Genomic DNA, 15,102 nt, shown 5'->3' with positions numbered 1-15,102 from the left:
TGATCTTCTAAACTTGCCTCTCCTAGTGTGGAACCCCTGCCTTATGAGTGATCTGGGGTGAGGGCAGTAGGGCCCCCGTATCCTTGGTTTGCCCAACCTTGAGTAGAGCATTTGCCCTCTGAGTGGAGTCTGGGCGCACCCTACTTGTGGGCTGCACTCACCTGTGATTTAATGTCTGTAGTACATAATTGATAGTGATAAGAAATGCTGGTAACTTGATCTTATTGGGGAGATACTGCTGCTCTTGACTGGGAGTGAGAGAAAAGAGAGCCCTGTTTTCTTGTCCACAGCTGCCTAGAGTGGAGATTGTGCCTCAGTGAGCTGGGAAAGGGGTAAAGGAGTGGGCTGTGGCTCAGATGTCTCAAAGTCTCAGTGTTTTAACTGAGATTTAGTAAATTAGCTAGAATAAATCTTCACTTGCCATATGCCCTTAGGACAGTTTCTGGAGACTTTAGATGACTGACTTAGCAGCCCTCACTGGTTATGGTTGTTTCTGGGAAGCAGGTCTATGGAGCTTCTGATGCTACCATTTCCTCAGCAGTCCCCTCAGTTCCCATGACTTTTGTGTTCTTGTCCTTTTGCAGTCCCCTTCCACTCTAGATAGGACTGACCTGTGCAACCATCAGGATGTGGCAGACATGATCACAAAAGCCAGTTCACAAAAACAATGCAGCTGCTACTCTGTCCCTCCTTCCTGGGTCACGTGCTGTGGGGGAAGCCAGCTATCTTGTCATGAGGACAAGCAGCCCAACGGTGAGGTCCCCATGGCAAGGAACTGAGGCCTCCTTCCAAAAGCCAGCACAAACTTGCCAGGCATACACATGAACCATCTTGGGAGCAGACTCTCTAGCATGTCAAGCTATCAGATGATTTTAGATGACCAGCTGACTTCTTGACTGTGCCCTCACGAGAGACCCTAAGCCAGAGCTACCTAACTAAGCTGTTTCGGGATTCCTGACCCACAGAAACACTGATATAACACACATTTATGTTTTAAGCTGTGAAATTTTGGGTAATTTATTATGTAGCAGTGGGTAATTAATACACGATCTTGGGTAAAACCCTTCTCTTATGTTCTTGTTTCTTCATCTGAAAAACATTGTTGGACTAGATCCATGGTTTCCAACAGTCTTTGAGGAGCTGTATGATCTCACAATGATGGGTAACAGGCTACTGTGTGGAGCAAAGGGGGAGGCCAAGCAGGTCTCTGGACTCCAGGCAAAGCAACTTTGCTTTTTCTCTTTCTTATAAACTGAGCTTCAGTATAAGATTTGATTTGAAGAATTTTTTTTTAGTCTTTGTTCTAGGTTTTTTTGTTGTTGTTGTTATTACATTTTGTGATTTCTTCAATCCTACATGCTTATTTCAATTCAATTTCCCATTCTGAAATGGGTATTCCATAAGGCTGTGCATTTCTAGTGTCCACAAGCATAGAGCATAAGGAATGTTACAACAACCCTTTAATTGTTCAGAGAGGAAACTCTGGAGAGGGGAGGGGACTTTTCCAAAGTTACATAGTAGTTTAGTGACCAAGTAAGGAATGGAATACAAATCTCTTGACTCTAGAAGAGATGATCTGTGCTAATGAAGTGGGCTTTCCTGGTGGCTCAGTGGTAAAGAACCCACCTGCCAATGCAAGAGACATGGGTTTGATCCCTGGGTGGGAAAGATCCCCTGGAGGAGGAAATGGTAACCCACTCCAGTATTTTTGCCTGGAGAATCCCATGGACAGAGGAGCCTAGTGGGCTACAGTCCCGGGGTCTCAAAGAGTCAGACACAACTGAGCAAGTAAACAATAACAACGATGCAGAGTTATCATAAAGAAAAGTATTAAAAAAAAATAAATCTTCAAAAAGCAAAGACTAGAACTTGACTGTGTTCCAGTACAGGGGGAAGCAAGTAAAAGCAACATGAGAGTCTTAGGACATGCTGTCCTACAGAAAGCTGGCTTGCTCATAAAGATAAATCATATAGGAGTAGAGATTTATGTTGAGAATCAAAGAGACCTTTTACCATAGAGTTTTCTGACACAGTCATTACTTTGCAGTGTGGCAATCAGGCAGTTCAACAAACTTTTATGAAGTGCTAGGACAGAGGTGAACTCTCTCTATATATGTGGCTTTATGTAGTGTTAAAATTTTTAAATAATTGCTGACATTAAAAAATAAGTAGATTTCTGGTTTGTTTTGAATAATTGGCAAACCTGAGCACAGCTGGCACTGCTGCCTGGGGGCCTTGGCTGGAGCTGAATATTGGCTGCCCCTAGAGCTGGGGGGCAGACGCTTTACCATCTGAACCACCAGGGAAGAACACAGAGCTGGGGCCTGAGCACTGCAGTTTCCTTCAGTCTCCCCCAGCCCGTTCCTGTTTTTTTCCCTCTGAGGCCTCCTGCTCACTGCCCTTTGTCACTCTGCTTGTGCTGTTATTTTTCTTAGAGTATTTTCTTACACCTCTCCTTACTCACTTACCACATGAGCCCTGGAAGGATCTGATTTTGAGATCCCCCCCGCCCCACCCTGCCCCTGTCCCGGACAGTCCCCTCCCCTCCTCCCTTGCACACAGAACTTACTGGAGGCGTGGCGCTTGACTTTGACCTGTGGGTCCACCCGATGGGACTTCTCACTGCAAGTGGAGGCATGGCGCTTGACCTGGGCTCCAGAGGGACGCTCAGGCTCCTCGTCCTGGGGGGAGATGGAAGGAGAAGATAAAGTACGGGTGAGCTCAGAGCCCTCAGTGTAGGTGCTTTGTGAGTGCACTTGATGGCTGCGTACTGCCTGACCTCTGAGATCTTGGCCTTACACTTTTAGTTGTGTGCAGCCCTCAATGGTCTATAAACTACTTGCACTAGCAGTATGTTACTTGATCCTCATACCTTCCTGAAAGGGGCAGCAGAAGAAAACCCTAAACTGGAATTTCTGCTGAGAGGAAAAATTAGGAAGTCTCAAAAGACTTTGGGTGACCATATTTGATTTATCATAGATATTTCTGTCAGTACATCATTTGGATGTATCCTTCAAATTTTCTGAATTGCTAATGTAAAGTCCTAAGTTAAAAAAAGTCAAAGTTGAGATCAGCCAGTGATAGAAGTGGCATAACTTAATAGACTGGCTATACATTTTCACATGAAAGAGTAGCGAGAACACTCAACATCTTGTCAAAGCTCAGGAAACCATGAGTGGAATATGATAGTCATATAATAATGATATTGATAATAGCAGTATTATTTACCCTCATTATAAGACCTTCCAGTGTCTAGGTACTGTGCTAAGCTTTTCCCATAAAGTATTTCATTTAGTTCTTGCAAAACCTAGAGGTAAGAGCTCAGACCGTCATCCAGCACTGTCCAGGGCAGGGGTCCTGCCCTGTAGACAGTCATCTGCTTTCCTTGGCACCTTGATTTCCCTCTCTGTCCATGAGCTGTGAGGCCTGACTCACCAAACAATGTCTAGTCAGAATGTGGTCCTCTTGCTTTCCCGTGGCAGGAGAAGGCACAGGGCAGATTGTGGAGCAGGATGGGTCATGTGATGGCTACAGAGGCCTTACTGTAAGTTAATAAGCTGGCATCTTCTTGGTTTAGTGAGCAAGACAGGGAGACTGCCCTGGGAGCCGAAGCCCAGACTGTGGATGCCACCAGGTAAAGGCCTGTGGGGGCAGCCACTCAGTTATCATCCCTCTGAGACATTACTGAATCAGTCAGCTCACAGAGCTGTAGTGGTGGAAAGGTCAAGCTTGTTCAGACTGGGGCAGTGCTCTGTAGCGTGCAGAGCCCTCTCTTCTTCCTGGTCAGGGGCTCTTTCCTCCACACTGCCCAGCCTCCTGTTCCAGAGATTCTCCCAAGCTACAGTCTGGGGCAAGAAGGTCCCCTCTCCCCCACCTTCCAGGTGCTGGTTAAACAAAAATGATTTCTCTGAGGCAAAGGAATAGTGAGGGAGGGAGAGAGGGAGAGCTAATAAGTGGCCTTTGCCATGTCCCCCAAAGTACCAAGGGACCATACCTGCATCTTTTCATAAGGAACATCATCATAGACTCGGGGCTCAGGCCACTGATCCTGGCAGGATCTTGCATATCTAGAAAATACAAAGGATGATGATGATGATGTGACAATGATACTTATGCAGCTTACAGTGCTTTCCTGTCCACTCATTTGATTCTGGCAGCAGCTTTTAATGGGAGGTCAGAAAGTTAGTGATAGCAGCCAGGCCAGGCAGCACTGTGCCACTGATGTGTTTAGAGCTTATAGGCAGGGATGCATGGGATTCTCACAATCCAGGAAGCAGGTTATTCATCGCCTCCATTCTGTACGTGAGAAAACAGAGGATCCAGGCTGGCAAGCAACCAACCCAAGCTGTTGGTCATGATAGAGCCATAGCTCGAAGCTGGCACGTATAATGCAAACTCTGCAGACGAGCCTCGTGCCTGCCCAGAGGCTCAGGGGTATGGGGACCCTAAGTTTCTATGGCATGAGAGCAGAGCCCAGGCCATGGTCGAAAAGAGCTTCTTCTTTCTGGCTCGTTCCATCCACAGCATCCCCAACCCTGAGCCTCCTTCTTTAACCAGCTCACTCCTCCTGGTGGAAGAGGAAGGCACCCACTCTGACTTCCCAAGGTAGCAGTCTTTCTCAACCCATCCTCCCTTCCCTCCCATTCCACCTCTGAGAGGCGCTGAGATAGGAAAGGTTGTGGGCAGCTTTGAAGGGCTGTGGGGTACTGGCCCTTACAGGAAGGAGTTGCGCCCTGCACTGACGATGCTGGTTAGGGTCTCCACGTCCACATAGTCATAGTGCAAAGCTTCGGGAGTGACTTTGGAGCCCATCTCCACTAGCAGCAGCCCAAGCCAGCGGCCCATGTCCTCTGAGCAGCTTGCCTGAGGAAGAGAAGGCACAAGCTGAGTTCACTTTGGCACATTGAGGGCCTCTAGCTACCCACTCACTTCAGCCAAATCAACATGCGTATGGTATCTGTTTGGACCCAATACTTAGGGATCCAAGAGGAGCAAGACTAGAGCACTCATCCAGAAACCCAAGTTTTAAGTTTTCTGGATAGAGACCTCTATTCAGGTCTCTGCTCGAGGGCTACCTCCTCAGAGAAGCCCCCCCACTACCTCTCTAAAACATATAGCTTTACTCATTATCCTCAGAGCCTTCCAGACCGATTAGATATGAAAACAAAACTTAGGTTTTCTCTGAATTCTTTTTTAATATTTTCTTTTTATTAAATGAGGAGGCTATTTATCACATAACCCCAATTTTTTTCTTGTATCATAAATGCCAATTATATATAATATTGTATACAGGAAAATCTCTAAGAAGTTGCTGGTCAACTGAACACATGTTTTTATTTAAAGAACATTATCATAAAATAATATGTATTATAAAAATGTATTAGAAAAGTTACAAATTTTTGCCTAACTAAAAAATTTATGACAGTTTGATTCCACCTGTTTGACTTAGTATGAATAGAATGCTAGATTTCTATTTTAAAAAAATATATATGCAACAAGCGATGAAGATTTACTGTACGGAACTACAGTCAATATCTTGTAATAACCTATAATGGAAAATAATTTCAAAAATAATATATGTGTACATATAACTGAATCACACAAAAAAGAATTCTACTTTTTGAAATTTAGTAATGTTTATCTTTTTTCCAGTTTTTCTAAATGTTTGATGGACATCTAATAACAACATATGAGATGCAGAATTTTAAATATATTTGTGTAGGATGTAAGTTAATGTAAATAAAAATATTTAAATTACTAATGACATCATTCAAGATGCTCCTATTCTTATTTTTTCTGCACTTGATAAATATTCTCAGAGAAATGTTAAAGAGCATCATCATAAAATCAAGTTAGCACACAAAAACTAACTTGGATTTAAAAAGCACAGTTTTTGCCAGAAAGCTGTTTGTGAAGAGAACGGGAAAGCTCTTTCTGAAGAGAAGTAAAAGACCCATCTCAAGCTATCAAAAGTAGAAGTGACTTACAGAATCAATATTTCCTTACATTTAATAACTGAGAGAGGCAGTGGGTACTGGGCAAAGAAAATAATGCCTAGAGCCTGGGTCTTACTTGAAGGAAAAATACCAAGAGGCCATTAATCCTCTGTGGAGCTTTGGATGAAGCCTGTGACTGCCCTGGCTACAGTTTCCTTATCTGTAATATAGAGGATAGTTGTTTAAGTTTTCTACCAGTTAATATTTTAAATGTCTAAATAGCTGAGGGACTGACATGTAAAGAGAGATTCAGTGTATTCTGTATGACCCCAGAGAGGAGGCCTGGTGCTGGTGGGTAGTTAGGAAAAATGAGTGGGTGAAATGAAATCACATTGTCATTCAGGCATTTGTCCAACAGATGTTAATTGAGTCCTTACTGTCCCTTACTAAGAGCCCAATACTGTCCAGCCCAGTATTGCCGGATATCAGGCTGGGTTCTGGAAAAACAAAAATATGCAGAACAGGTGTAGTCGCTGCCTACACAGAGTTTTAAGATTTCAACTCATTATGGAGAAAATCTTTGTAAAAGTTTAGTTGCTTGGTGGGAGGAGCAGTGGTTTATCTGAGATGAACAGTCACTGGTGGGAAGTAAATTTTAGAGAGGTTTCCAAAATTAGATCAGAGTTAGACTAGATGCCTTTTAGGCTTGGGACTATATTTATAAGGCAGAGTAAACAAACCTTGGGTCTAGGGTTGCCGGATTTAACAAATAAAAATGAACGGTTCTCTTAAATTTGAATTTCAGATAAACAATAGTTTATTAGTATAGGTATGTCCCAAATATGGGATATACTTGTAGTAAAAAGAATTAGTTGTCGTTTATCTGAAATTCACATTTAAGTGAGTGTTCTATAGTTTAACTGGCTACTTGGCAGCAGTTGGCTTATTTTCCCTCTTCCTTAGTCTCGGTAATATCAATAAGGACCCCTGGACAAAAGCCAGCCTCCAGGCCAGAGCTCCTCTTAGCTCCCACCCCTAAGCTATCTTCTCTTCTCACCTCCAAGATGGCGACTTCCTGCCGGTTGTGTAGGATCCTGAAGGCAAATGGGTGTCTGGGCCCAAAGCCTGGGGCCACCTCACAACCACGGAGGGCAATGGCGTTCACGTGGGTCCGCAGGTCTGTGCGGTCCTTGTGGAAATACAAGGTGTTGCACTTCAGGCGGCACCAGCGTTCCTTCCATCCGTGGTTCACCAGCACATTCAGATAACCTGGGAGGCAGAGACCAGTGATGTGACCTCCTGATAGTCCTGGGGGATACAAGTCAGGGTGCGGGGACAGAGGGCCTGGGTAACTCTTGTGCTCTAGCTGGAGAGAAAGGCCTTCTGGGTCCTGAGTCAGCTCACTCCAGGTCTGTGACCTCAGGTTTCAGTTTGTTATCTGTGAAGAGGGGATTGATAATCATATTTGTACATTACCAGCACAGCCTTCAGACCATACCAACCTTGATGAAAGGGACAGAACTACTGTATATAATGAATGAAAGACGCAACTCTTCCTTCTGCCTTTCCTCCTCAAATAGCAAAAACTAATTGCGGACAGAAAACAGTGGCTGATGCTGACACCTGGTGGTAGCGTGTGGAACAAAAACATGTAGCCAAGATGAAGAATTAGAGACAAGTGAGGGGCAGGCTGATGGTTGATGAATTTAGAATTCCCTCTTCATGTTTTAGATTTTAATTTTTTTTTTTACCATAACAGCATCCTCATCCACTTAGAAAATATTTCTTTATATCCATGTGCTTTTATAATGTTCTTTCCAAGTTATCAGAATATTACCATTTACCTAAAACACATGATTTTTTATTGGATTCCAATACATGGAACAATGCGTTTAGATGAACAGTGTTTCTTTTCTTTCAAACTACTTTTAATTCTCACTTTATGCATTTACAATGAAAAGTCCTTAAATATTTTTATTCAAGAAATATCCTTGTAAGACCGGACTATAACTTAAACACTTGGTATATTATATAGTTGGAAGTTAAGATACTCTCCTCTTGTCATAGTAGAGGAAGCTGAGGTCCAGAGATGGGCAGTGATTGGCATTAATGTCATAGGGAGCATAGAAATAGGACAGCTGGTTAACTTTTCCTTCTGTTAGGTGTCAGGGCCTCATCGGGGAGAAGTGGTGGATGGGCATGAATTATTGATGGACTGGGGGTTAGCCATCTAGTAGGAGGATTCTATCCTCTGCCTTAGGAATGAGGTAGATTAGGCCTGGAGGGTCTTCTGGCTTGGCCCCAGGATCCCTCATCAACAGGGTCTGAATTCTCTGCATGCATGGTACCCACCACAGCACGGAACCTCCTCGGTAGAGGACGTCTGCAGGTCATCAGCCAGTGCCTTCTTCTTAGAGAAGCTGATGATACGGGTGATCTTGCGGCCTGCAGCCCTGCTCATGGAACCCTTCAGCTCTGACAGGCTGCTCTTCTTCCCTTTGCCTGTTGACATGGAGATGGGTTAGGTGAGGGGAGGGAGCCCCAAGTTCTAGATCCACCTGCCCCTAGCCTTCCCTCCAGCCTTTGAACCTGCACACAGGGCCTGGCCCAGTATGGATAGGCCAGCTCACATCAGCCAGGTCTCCAGAATGGTCAGGACCTGATCTGCACTGTGTGTGCTCATGGCAAGGCCCCTCCCAGCTCTAGCATTCTCCCTCTGAGCCCCCAGAGGCTCCTACCATGTTCACGGCCAAGAGTGGAACAGCTGTCACCCATGCCTAGGCTGTCAGAATCCGAGGTCTGCTTCTCCTGGGACAGCCTCTGGGGAGGAACACAGACAGCCCCTTGTCAGAGGGCACACTCAGTCTCCCTTTCTTGGTTCAGCCCCCCCCCCCCCCTTGACCCCTGTACACGAGGATTAGCTAAAGAAATACTTGTGAGCAACTGTCATGCTGGTATGAGGAGGACAACGATCACTTAGGGTGGTTGCGTCTTTCATTTATTTGGAAATGAGGAATTCAGTCTATTTGGGGAGTCAGAAATTCAATATAATAGGCTGAAATTAATGTCCTGGGAGTTTGGACCATATTTGGTAGGTGACGGGGAGGTAAGAAGGTATTTAAGTGGGACACTAGTGAAGTTGGTTTTCTAAGTCCCCCCCACCTGCATCATGGGAGATGGACAAGAAGGGGGCAAGACTGGAAGCAAAAGGGGCAGTAAGAATGTCATCCTGGGCAATATGAGACTTGATAGGAGGGTGAATAGCACCAATGAGGATGGGGAAAAAGAGATGAGTTGGCATTTTCAAAATAGTCATAACAGGACTTGGTGATCAGTAAATGTGAATGGTGATGAGAGACGAGTCCATTACAATTCTAGCTTGGATGAGAGAATGGCAAAGATACCACACACACACACACACACCCCACCCACCCACCCACCCCATGGTTACAACTTCGTGGTCAACCAGCAGTATTTTTCCTTATTATGCCAACTTTGGACCAGTCACTCATTCATTCCTATTAAGGAGTGGTGTAGAATAGTCAAGATGGACTTTGGAAGAAATCTCCTCAGCTGTGGAGATGTGGGAAAATCCTTTCATCTCTCCAAGGCTTCTCACTTGAATTACCCTCCTGTCAGTGCTAGAAGGCAGGGGAGATGAGAGAGTCTGTATACTCCTCCAAGTTTCCAAAGGTTGGAAAAATGGCAACTGTCAGAACTGGGACAGAACTGTCAAGTATAAAGAATCACCTCTGTAAATTGTGAAACAGAAGTTATGGTTCCTATTTGTTCTGTGATGATGTACAGATGGTAAGTTTTTCATCAAGAGAGCAAATATAAAGAAACACCCTGTGCACTTTGGAGTTGATTTAATGATGATGACAGCTCAATCACAGGAGTCTATGGAGAGAGAGAGCCACCAATACCATGTTCTCACTCCCACTCTTCTCCAGAAACACCACCTAAACATTTTAGCTACCCTCCCACTGTACACTCAGTCACAGGTCGGCTAGCTGGGTGTAATCAGCTAGCTCTGTTCTTATTATGTGTGACTTTGGGCAGACTTTGTGCAATGGCTTCCTTTTCTGAAAATGCAGTTCATCAAAGAATTATAGAAATTAAGTTAGGTAACATAAAGGATTTAGAACAGTGCTGGCCACAGTCACATTTTCTATAATGCTAGCCATTATTATGTCATGTGAGACCCTTATGTGGGAGTCTTAACCCTCCCTTAGGATTTGGGGCTGAGTCCCATGATCACCCACAGCACCTGGTGAAACATAGGCTTTAGCATGTATTTGCCAATGGCCTGATTGAATGAAACAACTGCTTCACTTATGTCCCAGTGGACACTCCTAGTCTGACTGACTGATTCCAATTTGGTGTTCATGGCTTGGTTCAAACGTGACCTCTTCCTGTTCTGGCAGGATAGTCACTCCCTCCTCTGGCTTGTGTTGCATCTTGGACATGGGCATTCATGAATTCAGTAGACGTTTATTAAGTGCCTGCTGTTGATGTCTGGCTTTACCACCAGCCTGCGTGTCCCTTGGGACAGAGCCTGTGCTGAGTTCCCACTGTCTATCTCAGAGGGACCCTGTGAAGACAGAGGTACCTTGTCCAGGTCCACCTTGCACAGGAGGACTGGGGATCTGGGCACATCTGCCCCCTCAGTGCCCCCGACGGGCTTGCTGACCTCTCGGATGACCTGTGGAGAGGACACATACTGTGAGCAGGTAGGCAGAGACACTGTGGAGACAGAACAAGAATGAGGTCCGTCAGAGCGGTTGGGATCACTGGGTGAGGGACAGGTTGACTTGGCCTCCTGCCCCATGTGTGGGACACGCCAGGATCTGAACAGGCTTTTTCCTGTGTCTGTCCCTTGAATTGAAAACATAAGGAGCTGGGAGCCTAGAGGCTTGGCTTCTAGACCTGGCGCCATTACTAATTAGTTGCATGGCTTTGGAAAATCCATGTCCCTGCTCTGGGATTTCATTTCCCCATCTGTAACACAAGGATGCTACTAGTTCTCTGCTACCTCCTTGGGAGTGTGAGGACCAGTGAGATGATGGCTGTGAAGGGCTATGTGCATTGGCATGCCACAGGCATGAGGGACTCACTTCTGTGACATGTTGGAACTTTACAACAACCTGCAGAATAGCCAGGATTATTCTCTCCATTTCAAAGATGTGGGAACTGAGACCCCAAGGCACTCACCTGAGGTCACGCAGCACAAGCATCCTGATTATTAAACAGCAACAGACCACTGCTGCTCATCTGTCAGGTGGCTTGCCTGGATTATCCCCTTGTATATCCCCACAGCAGCCTTGTGAGGTGGGGTACTTTGGTCCCCAAATTACAAATGAGAATGATGAGACTCTGAGAGGTGAAGCCATGGCTGCCTGCTCTGCTGTTTGCGCTAATTGAGGTACCAGGGCAGGCGTCTTTAACTCCGTGTTTAGGGCTTTTTCTTACCCAACCACAGTCCCTTAAGGACAGAGCGCTCCCCCCACCTCCACCCCCACCCCAGCAGGCAGGTTGTCTCTCTTCCTTCCTCTCCTGAGACAAAGGCAGTAATGAGAAACAGTAAACATCCCAGTGGGAGAGCTGGTTATCACAGGAAGGAAGAGAGGATGGGAGGGAGGGAAGGAGTGGTTTGGTTTCTCTGTTCCAGCAGGAAGATCAGAGGAGGAGAGATCTGCTGTAAGGGCCTGGGGGTGAGGGCTTCACCATCACTGCACAGTAGTTGCTGACAGTTACTGAAGACTTACTGCCTGGCAGGCTCTGTGTCAGGTACTCTCCAGAAGGCTTATAAGAACCATCTTTTAGAGGAAGGATCTGAGGCACAGGAACATGAAGTCCTTTGCAGAAGATCACATATCAGTAAATGCTGCTTAGGACCGGGACTTGAACTTAAGGTCCGTATAGCACCGAAGTCTTCCGTCGTCATCACTGTGCCACCCTGTCACCTTTGGACTAGATTTCCTTAGATTTTCCTTGGAATTGGATTCACTTCCAATTCTGGTCCAAACCACTGGTGGTTGACCTTGGGTGAGTCACAGAAGCTCTTGTGCCTCAGCTTCCTCATCTATAAAATGGGAACAATATTAGTCCCATGGTGAAGAGTAAATGAAGTCATGTGTATAAAGCTCTTACCACAATGCATGGCACCAAGTAAGTGCTCAGTACATGGTAACTCTAATTGTTGTGTAAGATGCAGGAACTGGGTCATAGGTGGATCTTATAAGTATGCATATTTCACCTAAGATAAAGAATTTCTCCTTTATTTAAAAAAAAAAAAAGGACTAGCCTGTCTAATGATAAAATCAGCTTCTTTTGTAGGAGGTCTTAAGCTCTCTGTTCCTGGAGATGTACATTGCAGGTAGGATAAATGCACAGTAGGCATGTTAGGGGATTCAAATAGCTAGAAGGAACATAGGTCTCTAGGCTGAGGTCTGTCTCCTGGAGGTATCTGAGGCCCATTTCCACATAAAACCCTAGCCATGTGGAAGGTATTGACCCTCTGAGCCAGGCCTGTTCTTCCAGTGACAGGCGCCCACCCCACTGAGGGCTGGGTCTGGGGAAGAGAGGAAGGAAGGGAGGAGGGAGGAAGGGTAGGAGGGTGGGTGAAGGGCACAGGCCCCCCTGTACCTTCAGCCACTCCTCGGCCTGCTCCCGGCTCTGTAGTGCCAGCACCAGGACTTCAGTAGCCCCCTGGGAGAAGCGCAGCTCGTGCCTTTTGTGCCGGCTATCCTTGGGCACATAAATGACATTGCAGACATCCAGCGCTAGCCTCAGATGCGGCTGCCGGTCCTTGGAGCTTTTGTAACACTGGACAGGAAGAGAAGGGGTTAGGGCCTCCTGGAGTGGAGAGTGGAGGGAGGAGACTGAAATTCAACCTGCCCCAAAGAAACCTCCCCACCCATCCCGACTGTGGGCACTGCATGAAGACGGGGCTGTGACTATTCACAACAGAGACAAGAAGCCTGGGAGGGGCATCTTTGGGAAAGCTCCAGATCTCAAGGGCTTCTGAGCGGTCTCAAGGGTCACAGCTACTTATTTAGGAAGAGGCAGGTTTTAGCACAATACCAGGAAGACCATTCTAGTCTAAAGAACCAGAGAAGAAACAGGCTGTCTTGGGAGGAAGCCAGCTCCCTGCTATTAATGGGCTACAAGGCGAGAATGTGGGAGAGAGTTATAATAAAGATGGAGGGTTGGCCTTGGGAAGTCAACAGTGTATCAATAATAATTCTTACTTCCCAGTTCTTACTATGAGGCTAACATTACCTTGATACCAGAACCTGACAATGACATTACAAAAAAGGAAAGTCATAGGCTAATGTCTCTCATAACGTAGTTGTAAAAACTATAAACAAAATATTAGCATATAGAATCCAGATACATATAAAAACCATATTGCACAGAGACCAAATTTATTCTAAGTGCAAGAGTGGGTTATCATTCAAAAACTAACCATGTAATTTATTGTAGTACCAGAAAAAAGGAGAAAAATCACATATTTCAATAGGAGCAGAAAAAATATTTGATAAAATTCTGTATCCATTTGTAACATAAACTCTTAGCAAACTCTTAGAGGGAAACTTGCTTAATGTGATAATAAGGAATTCCTACAAAAAAAAAAACCCCACAAGCAAACATGAGCCTTAATGGTGCATTATTGAACTTTCCTTTGATATCTGGATTGAATACCTACACAAAAACTCCACAAACAAACATCAGCCTTAATGGTAAATTACTGAACTTTCCTTTGAGATCTGGATTGAGACAAATATGCCTACTCTCACCACTTCTATTTATATCATACTAGAGGTCCTTTGTTGTTGTTGTTCAGTCACTAAGTTGTGTCCGACTCTTTGTAACCCCATGGACTGTAGACCGCCAGGTCCTCTGTCCATGGGATTCTCCAAGCAACAACACCGGAGTGGGCTGCCACTTCCTTCTTCAGGGGATCTTCCTGACCCAGGGTTTGAATGAGCATCTCCTGCATTAGCAGGTGGATTCTTTACCACTGAGCCACCAGAGAATCTCCACTGTAGGTCACAGCCATCGCAGTAAGTCAAGAAAAAATAGGCATAATGTGTAGAAAGAAGTATGTCATGATTCTCGGCCTGATTCTGACCTGGGATGAGCTTTTCATTGCTCCAAGGTGAGAAAAGGTCATGTTTCAATGGATATATGTTTAGTAAGACTTAACAGGTAAAGAGATGTCATTTTTTTCCCAGAAATTATGTCCTTCCTTATACTTTGGAATTAAAGGTATATTTCTTTTATGAAATGATAGTGATGAGACATGACATATTAAAAAAAATGTTTCAAGTTATATAACAAGTATTGCATGGGCTCAGTTTCAGTAAAGGCAGATGTATGGAAATGAGGGTGGAAATTTATGCATCAAAACTTAACAGTGGTTAGCTCTTGGTCAATGGGATTAGGTAGGTTTTTTAAAAAAAATCATTTTTCATTTTATTTTTTTTCTAGCTTTTTAAGTAAATACATTTACTTAGTGAAAAACGATAAACATTGTTTTAAAGTCATAAAAAAAATTCAAGTTTGGGAAAACAAAACTTGGTCAAGTCTTTATCAGATTTTGTATTTTTTTTAAATTCTGCTCTGGTAGGAGAGCTCTGTTCTCAGAAGAACCGTCCTTTGAGCCTCTATGCGCAAGGCAAACCCAGAGGGACAGAGGCAGACATGCCTGCACGCACAGACACACACACACACACACACACATGCAGGTCCACGTGAGGCCCAGAGGCTGTCCTCTGCGGCCACTCACCAGGAGCTGGTCCTCCTTGATGACGGTCAACTGCTTGGCCCACTGCCCGAAGCGCTTTTTCCGCAGCAGGAAGGCACATATCCTGCAGTCCCTCACCAGGTGCATGGAGGCCTCCTCTGAGGGCCACTGGTGTGTGGGCTGTGGCCCTTTGCCTTCCTCCTCCTCCTCATCGTACGACTCGTAGGAGCTGCTCATGGCGTCAGAGTCATTGTCTGCAGGAGCCATAGGAAAGGACCTGTCCCTGTGCTGTCACCCGGGGTGGCGGGAGGTGGACCTTCTGACTCTTTTGCAGACATCCCTGCTCTGGGGCCCCAGGGCTGTGAAGGGTTGGGTGTAAGGTGTGATCTTGGTAATGACTAAGCTCCCATATGG

General features: G+C 45.2%; 1 protein-coding gene across 1 annotated transcript in view; it reads right to left on the bottom strand.

Moving 5' to 3' along the window:
* AFAP1L1 (actin filament associated protein 1 like 1) overlaps positions 1-15,102 on the bottom strand; it is a 68,669-nt gene that overhangs the window by 14,453 nt on the left and 39,114 nt on the right. Inside the window, exons 7-15 of the mRNA XM_065935922.1 lie at positions 14,731-14,942; positions 12,585-12,764; positions 10,549-10,641; positions 8,675-8,756; positions 8,289-8,438; positions 6,994-7,205; positions 4,718-4,863; positions 3,995-4,067; positions 2,570-2,681 (exon numbers count right to left, since the gene is read on the bottom strand). Coding sequence (XP_065791994.1) covers positions 2,570-2,681; positions 3,995-4,067; positions 4,718-4,863; positions 6,994-7,205; positions 8,289-8,438; positions 8,675-8,756; positions 10,549-10,641; positions 12,585-12,764; positions 14,731-14,942 — 1,260 coding nt within the window. The remainder of the gene's footprint in view (positions 1-2,569; positions 2,682-3,994; positions 4,068-4,717; positions 4,864-6,993; positions 7,206-8,288; positions 8,439-8,674; positions 8,757-10,548; positions 10,642-12,584; positions 12,765-14,730; positions 14,943-15,102) is intronic.

This window comes from Muntiacus reevesi, chromosome 1 (assembly GCF_963930625.1).
Source record: "Muntiacus reevesi chromosome 1, mMunRee1.1, whole genome shotgun sequence".
Taxonomy (NCBI): Eukaryota; Metazoa; Chordata; class Mammalia; order Artiodactyla; family Cervidae; genus Muntiacus; species Muntiacus reevesi.
This window is presented reverse-complemented; position numbering and strand designations above follow the sequence as displayed.